Below are 16903 nucleotides of genomic sequence, written 5' to 3' on the forward strand. Positions count from 1 at the left end.
AAGGCAGTAATTGTAGGTTTTAAGTAGTATTCACATTACTTACCCCCCTAGGTTCATTTTGCGCTGGAATTGTCCTTTAACAAGAGCTTTAACATTTGCTCTTCTAAAGACTTCTCATGTTGATATAACTGAACAGACAAAGGAAAGGACACTATCCACAGAAACCCAGACTTCTTCAATATAAAACCTTGGCATAAAGACATTGTAGTCACACTGTTTGATTGACGGATTTACTCTGATAATTGCAGTGCAGAGATGGTACAGCAATGAAAACTTTAATAACGAACAAGGCTAAAAAGAGGTAAAAAAAGAGAAAAGAAAGGATCTTGGGCAAGTAGTTTAAGCACTTTAAATAATTGGATGAAGCAGTGAAAGATATTTGAAATCCAGTGTATTTTTCGCAGTTCCATAGTCTTGATCTATATTCTGATGGAGTAATAAAACTGAGACAATAATGTGTTGATTTAACCAGCAATTAGAGTCAAAATATTCCAGTATAATGGTGCGTTCCAGTTGAACTAGGAAGTCCGAATTTCTAAGTTTCCAGTCGGAAATTTCAACTGGAACACCTCCCTGAAGCCGAATTTCCGACTCGGAAAGTTGTGAGAACCTCACCAACCGTGACCTCACAATCCAACATGGCTGCTCCGAGTTTCAACAGTAGTGAAAGCTGTATGAATATACTGTTTAATAGCACTTCTGTCTTATTTGTGTCACATCAATTCAGTCGTACACAGACACAGTACTGTCCATCTTCTATATTGCTACAGTGTACGCCCAGAATACAGCATAATGCGTTGTTATCAACTGGTATTGCTAACTATGGCTAACCTGGCTAGAGTCCCCCCCACCCTGTTGTTTTTTTTTGTAACTTTATTTTCCAAGTTTTCACAGTATAATTGTACAAACAACAACCCTGATCCCACCCACCCAAGGGTACACATAATACAGGCACACACACAGTCAAAGAAAGAGGGAAAAAAAAAATAAAAAAATATATATAAAATAAAAAGTCTGCCACCTTTGAGGCAAAATGTAACATTCTGAAAGACACCCTATACATTTGGTTAGTGAATGACTAATCATAAATAATGCAATTGTACTGCACCTGCAGCATGTGTGCAATTGAGGATCAAGAGAAGGGCAGATTGTCTGCGAATTGTAGAAAAGGACTCCAGGTGATATGGAATCTATCAGAGGATTTACCCCTAGAGTATCTCAGTTTTTCTAGGGGTAGAAAAGCAAGGACTTCTTTTACCCAGCAAAGGAAAGATGGGGGATTAGCAGACTTCCATTGCCGCAGGATAAGTCTCCTAGCTAAAAGTGAAGCAAATGCAATGGCACGCGCCTGGGATGTAGAGATCTGAACCTCCCCAACAATAACACCAAAGACGGCGGTGATAGGGTCTGGTGGGATGAGCCTGCCACACATATGTGTAAAAGCCTCAAATATCTGGGTCCAGAAATTTGTCAGTGCTGGGCAGGACCAGAACATATGCCCAATAGTAGCTAAACCCTGATGACATCTCAAACAATGTGGGTCAGTGTTTGGATAAATGGCAGCCAATCGATCCCTAGAGAGATGAAGCCTGTGTAGGATCTTTAATCTATTGAAGGCATACTGAAATTTAGAACGATGTTGTACATAAAAGAAATGTTGCCCTTGAGGGTTGGGTCACGCCAAAGTATTCTATCAAGCAAATCATTATCAGATAGATGTGGGAATGGGTAGTGTTCTCTGGAAAAACTACGGGCCTGTAGGTATCTGAAGAAATGAACCTGAGGTAATGTAAAATCCTTACGCAAAGTCTCAAATGAAATCAAGGTGTTGCCTACAAATAGATCTTTGAACAACACTATGCCACTATCATACCAATAGCGAAAAGCTGAGTCAGATTGTGCAGCAGGGAAAATATCATTGTGAATCAGGGGCATAAAGCCACTTGTATGAGTAAGATTAAGGTGTCTCCTGAATTGGCGCCATATTCTGAGAGAATGTTTTGTCACAGGATTTGAAGAAGAGTAGTTCGATTTTTTAGAAAAGGAAGTGCAAAGGCTAGGTAATGGTGAAAAAGAGGGACATATTTCAGTTTCCATGGCAACCCAAGTAGGGCTTTGCCCTGTTCTAAATGATGTAATCCAATAGGGCAATTTGGAGAGATTGGCTGCCCAGTAGTATAACATGAAGTTGGGAAGTGCAAGTCCGCCAAATGATTTAGGCATCTCTAAAATAGCCCTGCAATCTAGGGGGTCTTTGCCCTCCTTTGGTAAGACTGTTATTATAGCCTGATTCATTGTTTCTGGCATTCTCTTTGTGGATAAAATGTCTGCGTATAGAAAACCTAGCATAGGTGCCAATTTGTTGGAAAAAGCTTTATAAAATTCAATTGATATCCCATCAGGGCTTGCTGCTTTACCGCTTTGCAAAGAGCTGATGGCTTGTGTAATCTCCTGTCATGTTATAGGGGCATCAAAAAATATTTTGTGCCTCTGAGCTTATCTGTGGAATGTCAAGTTTATCCAGGAACTCTTGGATCTCCCCAATATTAGCATTAGCCTCTGATGTGTAGATATCTGAATAATAATGTCTGAATTGGTCATTAATAGTCTGTGGGTGGTTGGTGATTTTATCTGCAGCAATACGGATTTCAGGGATAGTGGTCTTAGCTGTTTTCTGATGTAGTTGATGAGCAAGGAGTTTGCCTGCTTTATCACTATGTTCGTAGTGCGTTTGCTTTGATTTAAACAGGAGTTGTTCTGTGTCTCTAATGGATAAGCAGTCATACTCTGATTGCAGAAGTAGATGTTCTTTGTGTAGCTTGGAATCAGAAGGATCATAAGCAGCTCTACAGACTAGGTCTTTTATCCGTCTAGATAAGTCAGTAAGTTGCAAATTACGCATTGATTGCAAGTTGGCCGAGTAGGAGATGATTTGCCCTCTTATATAAGCTTTAAATGCCTCCCAAATGGTGCTATATGACATATCTGGAGTTGTATTGGTCTCAAAGAAGTAGTCTATTTGACTGCTAATGAAATTAGTAAAATCCTCATCAGCTAGTAGCAGTGGATCAAAGCGCCACGTTCTGTGTTTTGTGCTACTATTAGGCAAATAAAGATCCAACTGTAGAGGGCAATGATCTGATAAAATGATACTGTGATATTTTGAATGTTTAACAAAGGAGAGAGACCTGTCATCAACAAGAAAATAATCTATTCTTGAGTAAGATTTGTGTACTGGAGAGTAAAAAGAGTATTGCCTGGGTTAGAGCTTCTCCAAGGGTCCTGTAGCCTGTAGTCGTTTAGAAAAGACAGAAGTACCTCCCCAGACTTGGAGATATTGATTCTGGTCCCGGCCCCGGACCTATCCAAAACCGAGTCGAGAACACAATTGAAATCTTCTCCCAATACCAGACGATGTGAATTGATATCTGGTAACTTAGCTATGAGGGGTGAGAAAAACTGTGGATTGTCCCAGTTTGGACCATACACGTTGGCTAGGATAATGGGAATGCCAAACAATTTCCCTGAGACTATGATGTATCGTCCATTTGTGTCAGAGATAACTTGAGACGGGACAAAAGGGGTCCCCCTTTTAACCAAAATTGCCACCCCTCTGGCTCTAGCCCCATAGAGCAGAATATATGGTCAACCCAGCCTCTTTCTAATTTAGAACATTCAGTAGCCAAAAGATGTGTCTCCTGTAAGAAAATTATATCTGGGCCTAAGGATTTTAAATGTGTGAAGACACAGGTAGGTTTAATTGGGACGCTCATCCCCTTTATATTCCAGCTGATGAGACGTGTGGTGCAGGGTGCACAGCTACTTTGTGAAGCCATACAGTATTTTAGGTGAACACTTGGGTGATGTAGTAGTAAAAGGTCCCAGTGGTGAGCAGACAGAAAACATACATTCAAAAAAGCGCAGAACGCGCTGTGTGGAGAAAAAAAAACAGGTTAATATGTACCCTATATCCCTATGCCGACCTCCCCCTAAACTGGAGATCGCATAAACAAGCCCTAAAGAGAGGTAATAGCACATGGCTTTACAGGTAGCCTAACTGCTAAACTAGTATGCAGTCTGCAGGGAATTGGAAATGGTAATGAACAGAGGTACATTTCAAACATTGATAACACATGAAGTTGAGAAAATGTAACAAGAACGACAAGCTGCCATATCAGACCAACCATTAGTCAGATAGCCATCATCAAATAACTAAATTTATATTGACCAAACATAATGCAAACCAGTGAGGAGAGTAATAACAATAAAATAAAATAAAAAGATCACCTTGACAGTGCTCACAGATGACTGTCGTGGTTTTGGCAGTCTTTATTATCTAATTAGCTTATATTAAGAACAGACATAATGCAAAACAGTGAGGAAAAGAAAAAATTTCACCTTGACAGTCCTCAAGAATGCAGATTGTGACTACAGCAGTCAGTCCTCATGATGGTGAACAATGTTTTGGGAAACATAAGCACGGGCAGCTTCAGGATCAGTGAAAAACGATTCGGCCCCGTTGAGTGTAATGCAGAGCCGAGCTGGGAAAAGAATTCCAAACTTGACTCCTGGGGTGTCCTTTAGCATCTGTCTGATGCCATTAAATGCCGATCGCGCTTTGGCCACTCGCGCAGTGAAATCCAGGTAAACAGAGATGGTCATGCCGTCAACTTGGATCTTCTGTTTAGTTCTTGCTAGGCGCAGGATATCGTTGCAGTCCTTGTAGTAATGACGACGCGCTATGACCATTCTGGCTGGTTCCCCACCCCGTGGAGCTGGTTGTGATGATCGGTGCGATCTGTCGACCAGGGGCGCTTTCTCCAGGTTGAACGCATCTTTGAGCAAAGCTGAAATCGCTGATGTTGAACAACTGCCAGGAGATTCTGGTATTCCAACGATCCTGACATTATTCCTCCGCGATCTCCCTTCTAAATCTTCACATTTGTTTTGAAGGATATCAGCCAGCTCTGTCAAGCACTTCACATCGCGTTGTAGTGTAGTTACATCGTCACTACATGTGGACAGGCTGTGCTCTGTGCCAGCTAGCGTACTGCGTAGCTCGGCTATTTCTGAGTTTGTTGTATTTTTGAATTCCTCCAGACCTGATTTTAGAGACAGAACCTCCAATTTGAAGAATCCCAGTTCGCTTTCGAGTACAGATCAAACCTCCTTTTTCATTGCACCAGCTAGGTCTTCGCATAGCTCACGTTTAAATCCTTCAAAATCAACAGGCATAGCTGAAGAGCCTTCTTCCGCCATCTTTGTTTTGCATGTGGTCTGACTCGTTGAAGAAGGCTTCGACGCAGATATGGTTGTTTGTCGTGTTTTGCTAGGTCTCATCGGCATCCTGCACGTCTAACAGTTATACAGAGCAAAACTGACTTTGTTTAAATTGCTGTTTGAAGAGGTTACCTCTGAAAATAGTAGTTTAGCCATAGTTTCCTGCAGAGCTACACAAAAACACGTCTTACTCCATGCTTGCTCAGCAGCGCCCCCCTCTCCAACTATTTTTAATGGTTTTCATATTTGCTTTTGTCTGATGCCATCTTAAGTGCATCAGTGAAGCATCAGGGCTAATACTCTCGTCATCCACATGCAGCTGAACCCTGACACATAGCCAACCATTGGCAACCTCTCTGATCTCTGAATCCCTGAGATTGAATATAGTGTGAACTTGTGTATTTGATGAATGATAGGAACATATGGAGAATGTATTGTAAGTTACATGTGAGGTGTACTAACTGAGTATAAATGAACTGAACTGTTATGCATGTAAGGCAGTTGCAACTTGTATTAACAGCTGGCTACTGTACTTATCAAGGGAAATATTTAGGTACTGAGCAGATTTAGGCTTTTAGTTTGTGTATTTTGGCTAAATTCACAAGGTTTTGTTTTGGGTAGAGGAGGTTCGGGTCACTGGCTGTGGGCCAAAGATGAAACTCTGCTTGATCTCTGTTTTTCCATCTCCCCTCAGCCCCGTTGGGAAAGCAGTATTCACTTGAGATACGACTAAAAGTTGACGTGACATTTCTGGGGTTCCTGTTATGTTTTATCTCAAGTCGGCTCTGTTTTTATAAAGAGAGGGCACAAATGACCACCATAATAAAAATCTATCCAGGCTGCAGCCTCTCAACGTAGCACAGCTCTGGCATGTGTCTACACACTTAATGTTTGTGCACTGATGAGCTGATGAAGGAAACATATGTGGCGTTTACTCCTAGCCTAGCCTAGCCATATTTAGGCAGGGCTCAGTGCTGTGTAAACAGCTCACTGCTGAGGGGAGGGCTCAATCCTGCACTCGTGTCTGTGTCCATCAACAGTGCTTGCACATGCTCTGTTGAGAAAGTTAATGAAGATTCTCAAGCTATAAAGTAAAAGTGGATCTGAAGAGTTCAGAGACTCCTACAAGTGTCTCTGAATACGTAGTGCATCATTACAAGACAGACTTCAGAGTTATTTTGGGAATTCCCTAGAAGAATGCTGCTGCGGATGGACGACCTGGACTACCTGTCAGGACTGCGAGGGCTGCACAAGAGATCAGCGTAAGAGGCCAGATTTTGTTAAACCCTTACACGGCAGCATGAGTGAGGCAGTTTTGGAAAGCTCTGGTGAGGCTGGTTCCTTGCCACTCAGAAGCACTCAGCCCATCAAGCTGAAACCGCAGTCAACGTCTGGATCTCCAAGGATGTCCCCCTGCAGCTCTCCTCGAAACTCACCCCGCCACTCTCCCCTGCTGTTCCGCAAGCTCGTCATGAACCGTAGCATCACCCTGCAGAGGCGCTTCACCTTGGCACACACACCCAGGTAGTATTAATACCTTTGGTATCTATATTACATAATCAGGATTTACAGGATTTTGTCTAGAGAAGTTGTAATACATGGATAAGATAAATGCATTGTCAAGGTTCAGAATTAGAGGTCATCTTCAGAGTCTTTTTGAAACAGGGACCCTGCTGACCCTGTTTACTCAAGTTGTTTCAGGAGCTGATGAAAATGTTTGTCATGGGTTTGCTGTGACAAAAAAGCCTGATTGTCTGAGAAGGTAACTGTGGGAAATCATGATTTTGTTGTCTCAATGGACCTCGTTGTTCTTGCAATGAAAGAGAGTGTCTTGTTTTGTGCCTATGCCTAAGGTGTTCAGCGCTGCGTTCAGCAGGTCTGGCAAAGGTCAAATAGTGGGGAGATCCTATAGCAGCAGCTGGACTGCTTATCTCTGACCTGAAGTTTTTGTTCAGCAGAGACAAAGAGTTCAGAGGGATTACAGACACCTCACCGCAGTAAACACAAGGCTAACTAATGCTATGCCATTTGTTCCTCATGACTGAAAACAAGCCGCATGTGTCTCTTTGACGTCAGAACAGATTGAGCCGATTAAATTTTGTTACAACAATGCCTAAATTGGTATTTTATGTCTTAAATGTTTAAAAAGATATCTGCAGAAGTGCATTGTGATGGATAGAGATTATTAGTCATTTCAGAACAGAACAGAATGTTAAGTATAGATATCAGAATGACTTTAGGAAGTAATTATCAGATTTTTAAAATAGAAACTAACCATGGCAGTGCAAGAAATACCAGTGCTAGCGGGTAGTGACGTATAACATAGATTTTCCATGTACACAACCATGACCTGTAAGGTCATTTGAGGAAACTCAGAGAAAGCTGGATGGAAGGAAAATCTCCCTACTGTCTAAAGCCCCATTTTTCAGTATTAGTAGGTCATGAAAGTACAAGTTTACAAGTGTAGACGGATGTTTGTAAGCAACTGTTAAATTAAAATAATTGAAGAAAATTATTAAATGAGCTTTGACAAATTGTTGGTCTTTTCCAAAGAATCACTGTTGCATGATGATCTGAGTAATTGTTGCTTTTATAAACAGCTGTTTCATCTTATAGGACGTTTAATACTGAGATATAACAGCGTTTCCCACAGCTATCTCAAAAATGTTGCCCTAAGTCATTTGATATTGTTAACATGCTGTCACCATGAGGTTGAGATCTCTTTCATGTGGCTGCGAGCTGAAGTGTTGGTTTTTGTCCTGTGGGTTTACTTGTAAACATCCTTATTGTCAGTTTCACATACATACACATAAGATTACAGCTAGAGAGAAAAAATTGGGCTTAATGAACCTTTGAAAACCCAGAGGAATATTTATTTTATAATATGATGTGGTGTGGCATTCGCATTAGAGTTATTTTGGTTAAGTGCATAGAGCATATACCACAGACACCACACACCTTTTCTTCCTCTCATTACTCCTCATTAATGCATTTATTGCTAGAGCCCGTGCAAACACATTTTTTATTAAACTCTGATGAGAAAAGCTCCCTTGCCAATCTAACTCATAGCCAGTTTTCAGAGAAAAACAATTAAAGTTAACCAAATTTCACCAGGTGTGTCAAAGAGTAAAATCAAGCAATTATTTTATAACTGGAACTCTCCCTGGCTATAAACAAGACTGTAAAAGTTCACTGAGCAGAGCAAAGCCTTCAGTAACACCACCATGGTTCAGCTCGTAAGAGGGTAACTTATAGTATATTGCACTCTAATAATTATAATATATAATACAATTTGTGGGTAACTCGTCACAGTTAAAAACAAGAGCAAGCATTAGTTGTGTGATGGAGAGCAAAAATTGAATTGCCAAGATATAATTACACTCATAAAAATCTCATTGGAACTACAGCTCGCGCGGCTGTAGTTCCAATGAGACAACCTGTAGGGAGACTGAAGAGGGGAAAGTTACATAGTGTTGCTTTAAACAAGCTACCGCAAACTGCTTTAAAGCTAGAGACACATTCGATTAGCATGAAAACATGTCGCAGAGAATGTTATTAACACCTAGGTTCATTTTGCGCCGGAATTGTCCTTTAAGGGATCTAAATATCCTGGGACCATTAGGCTGTTATAAGAGGTTCATACGTCTATTTATTGATCCTATTACTTCAGTTTATTATTATTATTAGGACGTCACATAAATGCACTGACAACATGACAAACAAGTTATACCACATTTAGAAGATAATCGTATATATATATATATATATATATATATATATATATATATATATATATATATACACACAGCATCCTCTTTTTAGTTTTCAGTGTTCATGTAGTGCTGGGGGAAGTGGTTGTGGTGGCTTTAATGGTTGCTACGTAACAAGTGTCCCTGTATCTGAAGCTGAAATGTTTGAAACTTTAAGTACTAGCATTTTGAAACATAAGCTCTGCCCTCACTGCTGTCAATGGCCAGTCCTCTCTCTGCTGTAAGCAATGTGGAAATGATGGTAACATTAAAGAAGTTGCCCTTCATGATTTAATTACCCAGAAAAGATACTATAGAGGTTACATTATTTTTATATGGTTGGAATTTGCTTGGGAAAGTCTAGAATAAAAACATAAATATTTATCCGGGTGATGGCACATGAAGATGTCATCATTCACTATAACGGCAACAAATATTTTACAGACTTTATTTCAAGCACATCATTTTAACAGCTCTGTATTGGTGAGATCTCACTGCAGTGCGCTGTGGGTCAAAACGTTATTGCTGGGGATCTGTTGTCGGGTTTCAGATGGAGGATGTGTGTATGGCAGCGGTGTGATCTCACCTCTGAGTCAATAGTCTATTGGCTCAAGCGCCATTTCATGTTTTAGCTTCTGACTTACTAGCATATAATGTGTGAAAAGTTAATGAGTGTAGAGAAGTTGTGAAATGTATCTTCACACTCCTCTCCTACCTTTCTCACTCTGGCAGACTCCTTAATTTCATGCAGGAACATTGCCTGTAGATCCCCCAGGATCTTCATAAACTGTCTTGTGTGTGTACAGATCATTTTATATTATATTAGGATTGGTTATTGTGCCAATACTAGCCTTCTTCATCATTTTATTTGTAGCATTTAGACTGGAACTGAGATTTTTAGTCGATTAATGGAACTGATTGGCAGAAAAAAATATGTGGCTACTGTATTTAAAAAATGATAACTGATCATTTCAGACATTCTTCAAACAAGAAGTAAGAAAAAAAGCAAAACCTTCTCTGCTTCCACAGTCTAAAATGGGAGGATTTGTTGCTTTTCTTTGTCATATCATTGTAAACTGAATATCTTTGGGTTTTGGAGTGTTGATGGAACAAAAGAAGACATTTAGAGATGTCATTTTGGACTGTCAATCTGCTGATTTATCTATAATGAAAATAATTGTTAGTTGCAGCCCTAATTTATACGATTGTTTGACCCCACCACCCCACACACACACACACACACACACACACACACACACACACACACACACACACACACACACATACACACACGAACACACACCCCTTGCCACCCTGCCCAGCACCAATTCTAAAAATAACAATATCTCCCCCCCCCCTGTAATTATGAAGCTGCAGGGCAGCAGAAGAAGGGTGTCGGGTCAGGCGGCACGATCATCTCACGTGTCAACGAAGGCTGAGCCAAGCCAGCTCTGCCAGACACAAAAACACCCTGCAGCCACGCTGTAGATTCAGATCTCCCTTTGACAAGTTGGGACACCAAAATGTTCCTCTCTAACTGTTTAAATGTAGGAGTCTCTGAAAGCTCAGAAAGAGTCTTCACTCAGTGCTTTTGCTTTACCTTGAATATCTGAAAATGTTGCTTAAAAGAAGATCTGCCTTTATCTTGATACCAAAACTTTTAAGTTGAGCTATTGCCTATTGGTCTCGGCATTGAATGTTCTGTACAAAATAGACTCCTCGACAGCTCCTTGGTGGGTTGTCCTTAGCTCCCACAGAAACCTCGGGGGACTCTGCATGCTCTCACACTGCTGGAGGAAGAGGTCAACCCCTCTGACGCTCCCCCGCTATCATTGCTCCCAGCAACAACTCAACCCTTCCCCTTTCCTGCAAACAGAGTGAGTGACTGACAGAAGTAGACTAACAAAGCTACTTTGATAGTTTTTAGACTTCTCTCCAGATCTTCCATGCAATTCGGAGCTGTGCAACTAAAGACCCTTTCAGGAATGTAGTCAGTGTTGCGTCTGGGATTAGTTTGGGTATTTACAACAACAACAAACCATTGAGAGGAGCGACAACTGTGGAAAGTCCTTCAATGCAGCTGAGTCTTCAGTTACAACTGCTCCCTTTTTGCTTCTTCCTTCTGGAGAGACAAATTGAATATCACACTCCAGTCAGCCTTGTTGAGGCTTGCCTGGGACCTCAGTGGAAGATCTCTTCAACATTCCTCAACGGTTTCTCCTGCATCCTAAGGCACTGGGGATTAATCAGATCCGTCCTCCATCTGACTGTGTCAGTTTTGTTTTCATTTTCCACCTGGACTCTTTCCTGTGTTTTGGTTTATAAAACCTCATGGAGTCAATCCAGAACCACCCGGTGGTTAATGGGAGAAAACTAACAGACTGAGTTGTAAAGTTCAAGAATCCTCAAGAGGCTCGGTTCACATGTTCAGGTTATTTTCTTTACAGCCACGAGTGTCTCGTATGAGCTTAAGGGACAATGAACAAAGACCACCGATTGGCAAGGAATGGGGCGCAGACTGGTTTCGGACATGGTCGGAGACACTCGTGCTTGGGGTATGTTCCTAAACTATGCATCCGGCATCTTATCAGCGCTAATATTCATGAGAAGGAGTGTTCATACACGCTGCAAAGTACAGCTGCACACATTGCTCACAGACCTGGAGTGTTAGTTTCACTGTCTGGGCAACAGCAATATACGTGGCTATTTTTCAGTGGTTTTACTGTAATTATTGATAATACATGCAGGGTTTTATTTTGAGTTACTTTTAGGATCTAAGTTCATGGAAAGCCATCTAGTAACTCATGATGTTTGTATAATTGCAGAGTTGGTCTGATAAGGTTTAAAAATACTATACATTGACAATGTGTAGCTTCATATCATGGGTTTAATTACCTTGAATGACGCACTTGATGATGCTGATATGAGCCATATGGGCACATACAGTTGGGTGTGTGTCGCTCAGTACCCTGAGCGTTGAGGCCAGTGTGTGACTTGGTGGTTTTTGAGCTGCACTGTTTTTTTATTTGTTGGCATTTTACACAACCGCTTTTGAGAGGAAGCAAGTTTTGTTTGTGGCAAGTTTCATTCAACAGACTTCCTGTTTTTGCTGAAAGTCTCCCAGAGACATTTTTCAGTGCAATGACCCTGAGACAAATTCTGCTGACTGAACACAGAGCACTGAAGTGAGTGTTGGACCATCTGGAGATGTTTGTGTTCAAGCAGATGCACATGCTGCACAGTTTACATATTTATAAGTGCATGTTCCTCATTTTGTGAATAGGGCACTCTGACACTGTGTGTATGTAGTATATGTGTGTGTGTGTTGTGCCTGATACATTGTTGTCAGTCTGTAAGCAGAGGGAGGGTGTTGGTGGATAGATAGCTATGCCTGTTGCTGATGCACAATAATGGACCGACTCATGTTACACTGACGACACACACACACACTGCCTTCTGTGTGTCTGTGCATGTGTGTCACGTTATACGCACATACAAGTTCCCATTGCATGCATGTTTAAATGTGTTTTTATCATAGAGGTTTTTATGCGTTATATGTTGTGTTTTGTGTGTGTTCTGGCTTGTGTGTTCATGCCTGTTCCTGTACTCAGTCCCAGTAAGCATTACACTGGGCTGGGATTGGTGGGCACCGCCCAGCTCTCCACTCTGCTGCCGGGTCAACTTAGCCTCCCATACCAAATCCCAGCACGACCACAAACACATGCCACACCTTCACTACCATCACCCACAGAAAGAACCATACAGTAAAAGAAGAGGGAAACTGTGAATATTTAACTAGATTGACGAAACTGTCCTTGGTAGAGAAGGAGTTGTTGTTTGATGTTTCTTTTCTCATTCAAAACCTGAAACCTGCCAACTAAGATAAATGCCAAACATTTATCAATGCTGTAAGATTCTTGATTACCATGTAACAATTACCTTAAATGACATTTCTTTGTTATTGTTGATGTCAAAGAGTTTGCATCAGAGCTGCGTTAAATGCTGTCTCTGTCTGAACTGACAATAAGTGACAGGCAACAGTAACCACCTGTCCACAGCCCAAATCTTTAGATTTTTATTGAGCATCATTTGGGTTCTAGGTTGCATTTAAAAGATGCTATGGTGTTATCTGGCAACTTTGCATATCTGTCAGACCTTTCAGTCAAGATCTACTCAAGCGTAAGGGAAATTGGGGGAATTTGGAAATGTTACTATGTCATTATTTTGCAAGTCGTTCAGAGACTTATCTGGTAAAAATGACTCATGCTCCTGTTAACACACAACAGAAACTGCAAATGTAAAGATTAGAGCTGTGTGAAACTGCCTAACTGAGGCAGCCTGCTCAGTCCCATATTGGTCCCAGTTTATCATCCAGTACATTTACAGTAGGAGACTTGTTTCTGACCCAGTACGGCCACCCCTGAGTACAAGCAGAGCAAGAGTGATAAGGTGGTGGTTGGGGGGGCAACAATAACACAACAGACCCCCAAAATAAAACCCTTGAGCCTGGAATAGTTCCTCAGCCCCACCAGCCTGGCTGCACATAACACGTGAATGTGACATGTGTTTCTCGTTTCTCGTGTATACTGTACACGCCCGCACGAACGCACACACACACACACACACACACACACACACACACACACACACACACACACACACACTCACCCTGCCACAGACACCCATCCCAAAATCCATATTGATTGTTCCACCAGAGAACTGCTGGTACTTTGAGGTCATTTTGCTCCTGAAGTTGAGATGTTCAGGTTAATCAATATGTGTGCTAAGAGCTGACAATCAGGTGTCAACTTCAATATGTTTACTAGGCTGTGACCTGGAAGTTTGTCTTTCATAGTTTGTATATTTGTCTAAAGTAACTGATATTCATATTGTTTACATAATAAGCGGGGTGTTTTCTCATATCTTTCACCTGTTGTTTTTTTATAGCAGTTACTTAGTATATTTTTTGGGATATTGTTCATTTGTGAAAATGTGTAAGTACTGCTATACTTACCACTTAACAAGATACTTTTCTCAGTATTAGAGCATCAGTTAAGGAAAGGGGATGTAGATCAGTCACTGTGTTCAGTATATGTTGTTCACAGTCTATGTTGAGCTGTTGCGGGTGCGTGTTGCTCTGTATTCTGGCTGGACGTGTAGCTGTAGTTGTGTGTGACTGCCATTCTGTTATGTTGCATCCTCAATGGTCATTAAACCAAGTTTGTAGTAAGACAACTTGTTTCCATTTCTTCAAACTTCCAACAGTTGTGCTCTAGAGTGTGTCTGTTTCGTTCCTGTGTGTAAATATAAGGTAGTTTCTAGGCACAGAGCGTCCTCTGCTGGATAGTCAGTCCATCTTCAGCAGACTGAATCAGCAGCACTCTGACGTTACTCACATATTGGGTGAATTTCAACATTCTCTGATGTCCCAGATAAAACAGATTAACTTGGTGTGAAATCAGTGAATGGGAATGTGGGTGTTGTTGGAAATGCTGAAGCATGCTTGGTCAACTTATCTTGGACAAATAAAGATTAAAGCCAAAAAGCAACAACATGAAGAGACACTACCCTCTAAAGTAACACATTCTGGTCAACTGCAACTGCAGGCTGTGTGTTTTGTGGGAGGCACAAAAGAAGCAGCATGACTTCAATATGAATGAGAACTAAGCAGCAAACACAGGTCACATTGCCACAAATCAGACATGTGTAAGAGGATTGCATGTACTGTAAAAGCAGCACAAACCATAGTTAGAAAAGTCTGATTAAGTGTAATTGTTTTTCTTCTGTTTAATCTGTTTTTTTTTTTAATTAGTGACCTCAAAGACGCTGTGACCATGTTGTTGTACACTCTGTGGCATGAATACATATTTTAATTCTGACTACAGCAGCTCTCTGATACACTCCTCCTGTCTGGGTAAAGGTATGCTAACCATTGAAAGCAGCCACAGTAATAACCAGCTGAAACAAAAATCTGCAGACTGCATGGTTGGAAGTCACTGCACTCAGATGAATGTGTGATTTCTCCACTAGGTGGTGCAAGTCTTTCTCTGCTCTGATGTCACAAATTCACTGCAGTAAAGACAATGTGCAGACAAAGGTCTTTAAGACAGCCACTGCCACTATACCTGTTCAGAGTCTCCAGAATACATTACTGTCTTTAAACGGAGAATTGCATTGCTGTGAAACATAACTAAAAAGGATAGCTTCACTTTTATCAACTCTGACTATACGGGGCCCAATATCGAGCTGGGATTGGCTACAGCCCCTGCTGTTAGCCTATATCTAATTATCCTTAGAGAGGATAATCAGGTACACATTTTTACTTTGGCTAAACTTGTGTAATAAACTTGTTTATCAAAACTAAATACTTTTGTTTAGACATAAAAAAAGGTATACATATACTTTTCAATAACAGGATAGTTAACACATCTTCAGTGTACTAAAAACTGGTTACAAGCAGTGCTATCTGTCAAGTTTGGTGTTATTTTGCAGACAAGTGTTGGTATAAAGTATGTACTGTTTATTAGCCAGGGGAAATAAAGTAATATGTCTGACAGAGAGCACGGTGAGTCTTTTAGAAGAATGTATAAACATATAGAACTTGAAAAGCTGCAACAGAATGCTAAGTTTATCAACACTGAAGCTGTCTGTCAAGTTGTGTTATGCAGGACTCTAAAGCATAGAAAATACTTACGTACTCTGGACTGTAAAATAGTGAACATGTCTATTAAATGAATTAATGAAAAACTAGATTTCCCTGCCAGTTTCTCTGTAGCTGTAAACTTCCATCATATCATCAGCAGACTGACTGATAATCTGATATTTTGATTAAAGGCCAATAATACTTGATACGTATATCAGTATAAACTTGGTACAGACGCACACAAACACTTATATGTGCACTTTCTCACCCTCCCAAACACACTCATGCGCACACACATGAATGACACTCCCTCTGGCAGCTTATTCTCATTACCAGACGTTATGTTGTCATAGGAGCCAGCAGCCAGCTGGACCGTAGAAGTCATTTGGCTGGTAGATTTGGTTACACAGCGGCCTCACAAACACCTCTTTCTAAGCAAACCTCCACCCCTGCGTCTGTTTTGAGGTCCAACATGTTTCACAAGCACGTTGCACAAGGAGAGAAGAGAGCATTGGTGGAAGGGGTACGGGGTTTTAGTTTAGTAAACAGCTCAATGTTATTGGAAATAACTGCATGAAAAACATAATACTTGTTCCATGGTTCTTGGTATTAAAAATGTACACAAAGAAAAAGTTATGGAAGTTTTTAGATGCGTGAGAACTGTCCATGAAGTCTATGCTTTGTCTGTTTGTGTTCAGTCCTGTGAATAATTTTAGCCATTATTCCACTGCATGATTTTAAACTCAGGTTAGCTTACAAGAAATCATTTTGAAAGTGAGACTTGCATAAATCAGCTTATCATGTCGGAAGGGTTTGCATATGTTGTCAAAGCAGTAACTCCTGTAAGGGATTCCCAAGGGCAAAGTGGTCCCATGCAGGGAGGCACTCTTGTGTGTGTTGCTCACTGCTCAGCCAGATAAACATAATGGACAGCCACCACTGTGTGCACTTATGTAAGCGTTTAGTGCATTGCCAGACAGGTGGTTAATAGGGAAAATGTGGTTTGTGTCTGACCCAGTTCCACTGAAGGTGAGATGGGAGTCAGTGTGAATGAATACAGTCCCACAGAACACAGAGTAGTTCAGCATAATAGTTTAATATACAAATATGGAACACAGATGAGTCATTATCATACCTGCCAATATTTGTTTTTCAAAATCCAGGAGATTTGTGTGGGCCCATGGTGGCGTGGGGGGGGCGATGGTGCCGCTGTGTTTTAATGTGCTGGCTT

General features: G+C 41.0%; 1 protein-coding gene across 7 annotated transcripts in view; it reads left to right on the plus strand.

Moving 5' to 3' along the window:
- LOC116053030 (cAMP-specific 3',5'-cyclic phosphodiesterase 4C-like) overlaps window positions 1-16903 on the plus strand; it is a 107122-nt gene that overhangs the window by 49911 nt on the left and 40308 nt on the right. For 2 of the 7 annotated variants that reach the window (XM_031303890.2, XM_031303893.2), the window contains exon 1: window positions 6420-6804. The exons of 3 other annotated variants lie outside the window; for them this stretch is intronic. In XM_031303890.2, coding sequence (XP_031159750.2) covers window positions 6581-6804 — 224 coding nt within the window. In that variant the 5' untranslated portion in view covers window positions 6420-6580. Of the gene's footprint in view, window positions 1-6419; window positions 6805-10541; window positions 11585-16903 lie in introns of those variants that run through there. 2 more of the 7 variants (XM_031303896.2, XM_036006883.1) reach the window with 2 other exon arrangements.

This window comes from Sander lucioperca, chromosome 11, assembly GCF_008315115.2.
Source record: "Sander lucioperca isolate FBNREF2018 chromosome 11, SLUC_FBN_1.2, whole genome shotgun sequence".
NCBI lineage: Eukaryota > Metazoa > Chordata > Actinopteri > Perciformes > Percidae > Sander > Sander lucioperca.